General features: G+C 40.2%; 1 protein-coding gene across 5 annotated transcripts in view; it reads left to right on the top strand.

The window, feature by feature from the left end:
* Positions 1-4525: 4525 nt before the first annotated feature.
* Positions 4526-10850, top strand: part of fktn (fukutin) — a 68997-nt gene continuing 62672 nt past the window's right edge. For 2 of the 5 annotated variants that reach the window (XM_051689626.1, XM_051689595.1), the window contains exons 1-2: positions 4532-4812; positions 5004-5159. In XM_051689626.1, coding sequence (XP_051545586.1) covers positions 5040-5159 — 120 coding nt within the window. In that variant the 5' untranslated portion in view covers positions 4532-4812; positions 5004-5039. Of the gene's footprint in view, positions 4813-5003; positions 5160-10850 lie in introns of all 5 variants that reach the window. The other 3 variants (XM_051689610.1, XM_051689618.1, XM_051689602.1) reach the window with 3 other exon arrangements.

The raw sequence follows: 10850 nt of genomic DNA, 5'->3' as shown, positions 1-10850 counted from the left end.
ATAACAGAAAATACTTTATAAAATAAACCCAGCAAATAGGAAGAATGAATACAAAGAATATGTAGATTCATTCACAGAATTGTTTTAAAGGTGTGATCTTCCACAAAACAAATTCCCGCTGATATAAAACTGAACAGATTCCTCGGACAGACAAATGAATCTTCAGTGAGCCAGCTGTTATGAGTTCAGTGGATGACGTAATCATTCCAATGTCCCATAAAAAAAAAAAAAAAACTCAACAAAACAAACTACAGCCAGCAGGAGGAATAAGCACGAAAAACGAACAGATTAATCCACAGCTGTTCCAAAGGAGTGTTATTCAATAGAACCAGCTCCAGCCACTAGGCGGAATCAATACAAAAAGAAACAAAACCGGCATCCCGGTTCCCGGGATGGTCGAGTCAATTCACTCGGAGGCCGTATAAAAGTATATACCATGACTTACATAATCCGTCAACTTCATAAAAGACATCCTTTGTGTGAGCATGTAGATATGTTGCGGTCATCCGTAGTGTCCACTCTCAAACTGGTCGGGAACTTCCATGCAATATTTCTTTAAGGAAAAGTGTTATTCACAAAACAAGCTCCAGCCACTTGTCGGAGCCAACGCAAAAAGAAAAAAGAAACCAAAATGACGTCCAGCTTCCTCAAGAGTAAGTACAGCGTGTCGACCCACTCACATGAGAAACATCCAATGGTTTACTCAGACATTGATTCTATAAAAGACATTGCCTGATTTGGACATGTAAATACTTTGCGACCGTTTTTCGTTTCTATTCTCAGTTTGGCTGGAAACATCAGAGCAAACGAGATCTTTTTCTGATGTAAGAGTTTCTTGCATTCCTTAAACCGATCGCATTTCTCTCTTGTCGAACTCGCAAAGTCCGGGAACAAGAAAACATTATGGTTCTTCCAAGAGAGCTTCCCTTTGCTCCTCGCCTGGCGCAACATAAGATCTTTATCGGATGATCTCAGAAATCTGGCCAGAATTGATCGGGGCCTGTCTCGGCAGATCTGTGAGCTGGGACTCTGTGAGCTCGCTCGATTTCCAGCTTGTGGTCTGTTATGTCAAGCAGACTCGGGAAAAGCTCCTCAAGGAATTTCACCATATCTCTGCCCTCCTCATGCTCAGGAATTCCAACAATTCAAACATTATTCCTGTGGCTTCTATTCACAAGATCTTCAAGCTTTTCAAGGAGATGTTCCAAATCGACTTTGGTCACGGGTGGATTAGCGGTTAATTCCCTCTCCGAAGATTCCAGAAAATCGATTGGTTTTTCAACATCAGTCACTCTTGTAGCTAACTCAGAGAATTTTGTTTCCATCGCCGTAATCGATCGACGTATTACAGCGAGATCCTCCAAGTCAGCAAGAATCTTCGTCAACATCACCAACATGTTGGACAACTGACGCTGGATTCCTTCTCCCGCCGCGCCATCCAAATCGAGTCCCCGGTCTGTAGGTCTGTCGGGGCTTTCATCCTGAACACGTAAGTGTCTTATAATGTCTCCAGAGCCCAAGGATTTTGACTTCTTTGCCATGTTTTGCATCAAAGAGCAAATGTGTAACTGGGTATATCAAAATTCACCAGATTATAACATGAAAATAATTAAAAATTTAGCAAAGTGCGCAGAGCTCGTTGCTCACACGCCTCTTGCATGGCGTCACGTGACCCCCAACTGTAGTTGATTTTATTCAATTATACACAATCAAATTTACAATATTACATTATGTCAAGAGAAAAATGTGACTAATCCAGATAGTCCAAGTAGGTTCTAGCTGAATTTTTCAAGAGTGGAGTGTTGAGATCCTTTGAAAATTTGGTTCAACATATTGGGATTCCCAGATCTCAGTTCTATAGGTATTTACAGCTGCGCCACCTGCCCTGTATTGTTTTTGGGAGTAGCACCCCCCCCCCCAAAACAGCAGATCCTCTGGGAGAGGTGATTACTGCTTTTGGAAAAGGTCATGAGGCATCAGTGAATTACTCCCTGCTAATTCAGTGTCTGGCGGACGGAGCTTCAACTTCTCTCAAGAGATTACTTGAGAAAGATTTAAATTTGGTATTGGAGGAGGGAGTGTGGGCTAGGATTCTAAAAAATGTCAAGTCTACATTTAGAGATGCAAGGGTTTGCCTTATGCAATTCAAGATTTTACATAGATTCTATTGGACCCTATCTAGATTGTATAGGCTTGGTCTTAAAGACACACCCACCTGCTGGTGATGCCAATCAGTAGATGGAGACACAACCCATGTTTTTGGGGGGGTATTAAGATACAAGAATTTTGGTTGAAGGTTCAGAGTTTTATATGTGACGTTTTGGGCACTCAAATGTCATTCTGCCTCAGACTCTGTATTTTGGGCAATGGGGCGCTCATAAATTTGGGGTATAAACACATAAAGAATTTGATTCTGACCAGCATTATGATTGGCAGTCAAATTATTTTAAGGGGATGGAAGTCAGATGGAGTGCCCTCATTTCTGGAGTGGTGTGCGGAGATAGGGAGGGAGGCTGCTTTCGAGGAGATGTCAAGCAGAAGGCTGGGAGTTCAGAATGTGTTTGACAGGAAGTGGGGCAATTACTTGGCATTTTTGGGGGACTCTCAGGGAGGGGCTCTGGAGAGAGATGTTTAGTTTTTTTGTGTGTGTATCTATTTGTGACCACAGGGGTGTTCGTTGGGGGTTAGGTGGGGTTGGTGATTGGGGAGGTGGAGGGGTTTTAGGGGGGGTTAAATGTTAAATGTTGATTCATTGTATATATGTTGTGTTTTTTATTTTGTTATATGTTTATGAATCAATAAAAATGTTAATTGAAAAAAAATGCTTATGATCTGAAAATCAAGAATACATATATTAAGCTTAAAACAGTACTTCAACTTGATTAGTTAACATTACAAATAGCCTAATGTTACATGATGAGCCAACTTGCTCTTCAGATGCTGAAAATAGTTACATTGTCAGAGCCGCCGGTAATAATGTTAACCTTAGATAATTATATAATGTTAGCTAGCTAGATATAATGTTACATACGTTATAAATTTTTTTCACGACAAGCAGCCGGAAATGTCAGTTGACATGAGCGAGAGGACTGACAGCTAACGTCGTTAACTAACCTTAACGTTATCTAACTTAGCTAACGTTAGATTAAAGTTAATTATCAATGATAACTTCTGCAGTAACTTCATCTGTTTGCTGTCGTACATTGATAATGATACAATTGTGTTTGGACTAGTGGATAACTGCAGTGGATATTGTAACGTTAGTTAAAGATACTTACCTCAAATTATGATATGTCCTCAAATTGCCTTGGTTTCACGGATGCAGCCAGGTGGTTCCAGTGCGTGCGTATGTGAGCATGCGCACATACAGCTGGGGGGGGGTGTTGCTGACTGATGGAGTGAGAGATGCTTTGCCGAAGCAACTGCACAAAACACAATGTTAGAGACCTTTTATGTTATTATGAGAAGTGTAAAAATATTTTTGGTTCATTATGAAACAGTGGCGGGACAGACTGTGGCGGGCCGCCAAGTGTCCAATAACAAGAGGGTTACTGAGATTAAGATAGTATTCAGTTGGTCATGTGATTCTAAAATGTCAGCCCCCATGAGGCGCCCCTGCCCCATATAGTATAAAAACAGCTTTTATAAGATTAATTAAATTTTTATTTGTTTAACCCACAGCTATTATATCACTTCTGAAGATATGGATTTAACCACTGGAGTTTTATGGATTAATTCCATGTTTCCTTTATGTGATTTTTGGAGCTACAAAGGGATGATCTCCATTCAGCATTGTATGGACCTACAGAGCTGAGGTATTCTTCTAAAAATCTTTGTTTGTGTTCTGCTGAAGAAAGAAAGTCATACACATCTGGGGGTGAGTAAATAATGAGAGAATTTTCACGTTTGGGTGAACTATGCCTTTAAGGCCAATCTCTGTTTCACATGGAGACGGTGCAGGAGAAATCAGCTCTTTGAGCAGCTGCGTTCTTGGCTGAGAACCATTAATGATGAAAACGGCTTTACTAGATTAAAGTCTACGATTTAACAGTACGGAGGAGATGATAGGCAAAACCTGCGGCAAACATTTCCCCTGTTAATACTGTGATTAGCAATCATGTCGTTTTCAATAGATTTACCCACAACCTATTGAAAGACTGTAAATGATCGTTTGCCAGCTATAAAGAAAGTCTCAGTTAAGTTGAAAACTCGCTTGAGCAGCTGTGTAAACAATGGCTTGAATTAAAATGAAAGATAAAGCATTAAAAAGCTCCCAATTTGCTGACACAGTACCGCAATTTTCTTAAGATATTAATACGTTCCTAAAGCATTGGAGGTTATTAAACATTCTCAGGTTTCTTGACGTTTTCTTAATGTTTCCAAATGTGGTACACATCTTAAAGATTTGTTTTAGTAACGCGTTTTTTCTGTTCCCAATGGCGCAGAGTCGGAGAGCAATGTATTTTCGAAACGCGTTTTTACAGATCTAATGTCCCTACATACTCACGGTCGCAGTGCGTGTTCTGTGAATCTGTCTACCACTGATGACAACACATGAGCGCAGACTGAATAGAAATATTGCACACCATTCACTAATGCAGTTATACATGCGCGTGGTAAATGAGATATTCATCGTGTATGTGCTCCTGGTTAGTTGTCAGAAACGTTTAAAATTTACGCGCAATTGTTTGTTTTGCTTTGATTCTTTTTTGTCTTGTTTCCGAGTTAGTGTGTGAATGGTTTGCCCATGGTAACTTAAATGGGAAATGTCCGCAAAATATTAGTTTTAATCTGTTTAAATAAATAAATAACGTAAGTACTTTGGTGCATTGTTTTATTTATTTCAGATATGTCTCTCAGAGCACAGATATATCCTCCGCTGTGGTGTTTTTTTTTATTTTTTATTTTCTTCTGATTTTAGGTCCGTCTCTTTGAGCACTTATATTATGCTATGCTCTTTCTTTGTGTTATATAATTTTTAAATCGTTTTCTTTTTATTTCAGATCTGTCTGAGTTGATATGATCCTCCTCTGTGTCAGATGTCAGCAAGGGCACTGATGCCTAGAATCAACAGAACAGTTGTGTTGACACTCCTCATAACAACCAGCTCCATATTTCTCCTCTTCCAGCTCTACTACTACAGGCAGTATGCATCAAAGGTGACATGACAAAACCACTATCATCTGTTGCCGGAATTATATGCTAGAAGCCTGAAACCGTTCACTTTATTGCCTAAGATCACACTGATAATATTGATTGTGTTGTACATGCTTACACATTGTTTTATTTTTGAGAAGCATTGATGAAAATCAGTGGCGTGCCCAGATTTTTTTGACTGGGGTGGCCCATAATGTCCCTGATAATAATAATAATAATAATAATTTTAAAACCCTAATAATAATAAGATTATAAGAATAACTAGATAGTAAAGTTTGAAGACAAACTTTATGTAGGCTTGACAAAGCCTTATCTGAAAGTTTAAAATAGTTTGAAGAGTTGGAAATTTGAAGGTCTTACAGTCAGACAGACAGAAGGAACATCATACAGATAGACAGCCAGCTGCAAGAAGTCCTATGCATCCCTACCCCTTGCTTGTTTTTTCTGAATGGCAAATTGGTTGCTAGGCAGTTACCAAGGTGATACTCAAAAGGCTCCTTGATACCCTGAGTCAAATGAACAAACCAGAAATCTCTACAATGTTCTGATGCAGAGATATGTGATTTGTTACAAGGTTGCTAGGGTAACCCCATTTGGTTGCTAAACAGTTACCAGGTTTATACTTATCAATCCTTCTTTCCATCCTGAGTGAAATAAGTCAACCCGGAAGTCTCTACGATGTTCTGGTGCAGAGATATGTGATTTGTTACTTGGTTGCTAAGGTAACTGCATCTGGTTTCTGAGCATTTACCAGGGTGATACTTTTCAAGGCTCCTTGCCATCCTGAGTGAAATAAGTCAACCCAGAATTCTCTACGATGTTCTGTTGCAGAGATATGTGATTTGTTACTTGGTTGCTAGGGTAACCCTATCTGGTTGCTAGGCAGTTACCAGGGTGATACTTAACATGGCTCCTTGCCATCCTGAGTAAAATAAGTCTACCCAGAAGTCTCTACGATGTTCTGGTGCAGTGATATGTGTTTTGTTACTTGGTTGCTAAGGTAACTGCATCTGGTTTCTGAACATATACCAGGATGATACTTATCAAGGCTCCTTGCCATCCTGAGTGCAATAAGTCAACCTGGAAGTCTCTATGATGTTCTGGTGCAGAGATATGTAATTTGTTACTTGGTTGTTAGGGTAACCCCATCTGGTTGCTAAGCAGTTACCAGGGTGATACTTATTAAGGCTCCTTGCCATCCTGAGTGAAATAAGTCAACCCAGAAGTCTCTACGATGTTTTGGTGCAGTGATATGTGATTTGTTACTTAGTTGTTAGGGTAAATCCATCTGTTTGCTGAGCAGTTACCAGGATGATACTTATCAAGGCTCCTTGCCACCCTGAGTGAAATAAGTGAACCTTGAAGTATCTACGATGTTCTGGTGCAGAAATATGTGATTTGTTATTTGGTTGCTAGGCTAACCCCCTCTGGTTGCTAAGCAGTTGCCAGGGTGATACTTCTCAACCCTCCTTTCCATCCTGAGTGAAATAAGTCAACCCGGAAGTCTCTACGATGTTGTGGTGTAGAGATATGTGATTTGATACTTGGTTGCTAGGATAATCCCAAATGGTTGCTAGGCAGTTTCCAGGGTGATACTTAACACGGCTCCTTGCCATCCTGAGTGAAATAAGTCAACCCGGAAGTCTCTACGATGTTCATGTGCAAAGATATTTGATTTGTTAATTGGTTGCTAGGGTAATCCCATCTGGTTGCTATGCTGTTGCCAGGTTGATACTTATCAAGCTTCCTTTCCATCCTGAGTGAAATAAGTCAACCCGGAAGTCTCTACGATGTTCTGGTGTAGAGATATGTGATTTGATACTTGGTTGCTAGGATAACCCCAAATGGTTGCTAGGCAGTTACCAGGGTGATACTTAACATGGCTACTTGCCATCCTGAGTGAAATAAGTCAACCCTGAAGTCTCTACGATGTTCTGGTGCAGTTATATGTGATTTGTTACTTGGTTGCTAGGGTAACCCCATCTGGTTGCTAATCAGTTACCAGGGTGATATATATCAATGCTCCTTGCCGTCCTGAGTTAAATAAGTGAACATTGAAGTCTCTACGATGTTCTGGTGCAGAGATATGTGATTTTTTTTTTTGGGTTGCTTGGCTAACCCCATCTGGTTGCTAAGCATTTAACAGGGTGATACTTCTCAAGGCTCCTTTCCATCCTGAGTGAAATAAGTCAACCCGTCTCTATGATGTTCTGGTGCAGTGATATGTGATTTGTTACTTGGTTGCTAGGGTAACTCCATCTGGTTGCTGAGCAGTTACCAGGATGATACTTATCAAGGCTCCTTGCCATCCTGAATGAAATAAGTCAACCTGGAAGTCTCTATTATGTTCTGTTGCAGAGATACTGTATGTGATTTGTTACTTGGTTGCTAGGGTAACCCCATCTGGTTGCTAGGCAGTTACCAGGTTGATACTTATCAAGGCTCCTTGCCATCCTGAGTTAAATAAGTGAACCTTGAAGTCTCTACGATGTTCTGGTGCAGAGATATGTGATTTGTTACTTGGTTGCTAGGTTAACCCCCTCTGGTTGCTAAGCAGTTGCCAGGGTGATACTTCTCAACCCTCCTTTCCATCCTGAATGAAATAAGTCAACCCAGAAGTCTCTACGATGTTCTGTTGCAGAGATATGTGATTTGTTACTTGGTTGCTAGGATAACCTCAAATGGCTGCTAGGCAGTTACCAGGGTGATACTTAACATGGCTCCTTGCCATCCTGAGTGAAATAAGTCAACCCTGAAGTCTCTACAATGTTATGGTGCAGTGATATGTGACTTGTTACTTGGTTGCTAGGGTAACCCCATATGCTTGGTAGGCAGTTACCAGGGTGATACTTACAAAGGCTCCTTGCTATCCTGAGTGAAATAAGTCAACCCTTAAGTCTGTACGATTTTCTGGGGCAGAGATATGTGATTTGTTATTTGGTTGCTAGGGTAACCCCATCTGGTTGCTAATCAGTTACCAGGGTGATACTTATCAAGGCTCCTTGCCATCCTGAGTTAAATAAGTGAACCTTGTAGTCTCTACTATGTTCTGTTGCAGAGATACTGTATGTGATTTGTTACTTGGTTGCTAGGGTAACCCCATCTGGTTGCTAGGCAGTTACCAGGTTGATACTTATCAAGGCTCCTTGCCATCCTGAGTTAAATAAGTGAACCTTGAAGTCTCTACGATGTTCTAGTGCAGAATATGTGATTTGTTAAACCTTGAAGTCTCTACGATGTTCTGGTGCAGAGATATGTGATTTGTTACTTGGTTGCTAGGCTAACCCCCTCTGGTTGCTAAGCAGTTGCCAGGGTGATACTTCTCAACCCTCCTTTCCATCCTGAATGAAATAAGTCAACCCTGAAGTCTCTACAATGTTCTGGTGCAGTGATATGTGATTTGTTACTTTGGTTGCTAGGGTAACCCCAAATGGTTGCTAATCAGTTACCAGGGTGATACTTATCAAGGCTCCTTGCCATCCTGAGTTAAATAAGTGAACCTTGTAGTCTCTACGATGTTCTGGTGCAGAGATATGTGATTTTTTTTTTATTTGGTTGCTAGGCTAACCCCATCCGGTTGCTAAGCATTTAACAGGGTGATACTTCTCAAGGCTCCTTTCCATCCTGAGTGAAATAAGTCAATCCGGAAGTTTCTACGATGTTGTGGTACAGAGATATATGATTTGTTACTTGGTTGCTAGGGTAACTCCATCTGGTTGCTTTGCTGTTACCAGGTTGATACTTATCAAGCCTCCTTTCCATCCTGAGTGAAATAAGTCAACCCGGAAGTCTCTACGATGTTCTGTTGCAGATATATGTGATTTGTTACTTGGTTGCTACGGTAACCCCATCTGGTTGCTATGCAGTTACGAGGTTGATACTTATCAAGCCTTCTTTCCATCCTGAGTGAAATAAGTCAACCTGGAAGTCTCTATGATGTTCTCGTGTAGAGATATGTGATTTGTTGCTTGGTTGCAAGGGTAACCCTATCTGGCTGCTAAGCAGTTACCAGGGTGATACTTATCAAGGCTCCTTGCCATCCTGAGTGAAATAAGTCAACCCGGAAGTCTTTACGAATTTCTGGTGCAGTGATATGTGATTTGTTACTTGGTTGCTAGGGTAAGCCCATGTGGTTGCTAGGCAGTTGACAGTGTGATACCAAGAAGGCTGCTTGCTGTTCTGAGTCATTCAAGCCAACAATGATGTCTCTTCGACATTCTGATCCTGAGATACCCATCTTAGTGATTTTAAATGGAAGTCAGTGGGGTTTGGTTGCTAGGGTGCTGTAAATGGTTGCTAGGGCGTGGCTAAGTAGTTTCCATGATGATACTTGAAGACTGATTGCTCACCCAATTCAAACAAGCCAAATCTCATGTCTGGAGGACATTCTGATCTGAAGATAACACACTCAGCCTTTTTGAATGGAAGTAAAAGGGGTTTGGTTGCTAGGGTGCTGTAAATGGTTGCTAGGTCGTATGCAGTTGCTAGGGTGTTAAAGTGATGGAGTGAAAGAAAGAATAAAAAGAGTGGAGTGATGGAAGGATAGAAAAGAGGGTGATAGAAAGTATTGAGTGGTAGAGTGATAGTAAGTAGATTGAATCCTCTAAAGGAGTTATTACATGGAAAAGTTTTCACACCTTGAATGGGAGTCAATTTAAAATCAGTCCTGTTCGGAAGTCTGATACGGGAATACCGGAAGTCCGATCAGTTAGAAAAGAGAAAGTGTCCCGAGTCAGACCAGTCTGAAAGTCTGTGGCGAGTTTGGTGTTTGTAGCTTGAAAGCTCTAGGAGGAGATACTGTTTAAATTTTGGCTCAGAATAATAATAATAAGCTTAAATAGTAGATCAGTATGTTGGAGTGTCTCTTAAAACTACATAAATGTTTTGGACACTGCTAAAATGGTTACGGTTACTTTAAGAACTGCTCATCACTAGGGCTGTGCCAATACTATCAAGTATCGATATATCGTGATACTTTTCCTCATAATATTGTATCGATACTTTAGATCCCTGTATTGATATTTTCATTAAACTGTTTCTGTATTCAGGTCACGTCCAACAGTTAAAAAAAGACAAAGCAGGTTGTCTAAATAAGTGCAAACTCAGAGCAGTATTTCTTAGTACAGTCAGAGGCGCTTCTGGCCTGAGTGAGACTGAAACTGTGCCTGTTTCTTTCATGACACGCTGGTCCTCTCTCACACATTTAACACCAGGCTGTGCAAAAATATAAATTTTCCGACTAACCGCAACCTTCATTTGATTTTATCGATATCAATTCTTAAAATCTTAAAAGTGATCTTTTACTCTGTGTGCAGAACTTTACAATCAGAGTATATCACTCACATACTTAAATGTCTGTAATGAGCCACTCACCAGTTCAGCACCGAGATCAGCATCCTTTCACTGCATGTTGAGAGTAAAAGTTTGATTTGCCTATTTTCAGATGTTTTCATAAAACCGTGTAACAATTTTTATTTATTTATTTTTTCTGGGTAGTAAATGTTATTTCCTAATTGCTTATGCCTCAAAAGTATAGAAAATGTCTGTTATTCTCCACAAACTTTACTTTTGTGACCAGGACAGTGATATATTGAAATTTACCTATTTCCAATGCAAAAACGGGTGAACTTGTGTCTTTTTGTTCACAAAGTCAGAAAAAAACAACATATGATTCCAAATTAACTTGTATTTAT

The sequence above is a fragment of the Myxocyprinus asiaticus genome, chromosome 4, assembly GCF_019703515.2.
Source record: "Myxocyprinus asiaticus isolate MX2 ecotype Aquarium Trade chromosome 4, UBuf_Myxa_2, whole genome shotgun sequence".
NCBI classification, from domain to species: domain Eukaryota; kingdom Metazoa; phylum Chordata; class Actinopteri; order Cypriniformes; family Catostomidae; genus Myxocyprinus; species Myxocyprinus asiaticus.
Note: the sequence above shows the minus strand (reverse complement) of the source record. Positions and strands in the feature narration are given on the sequence as shown.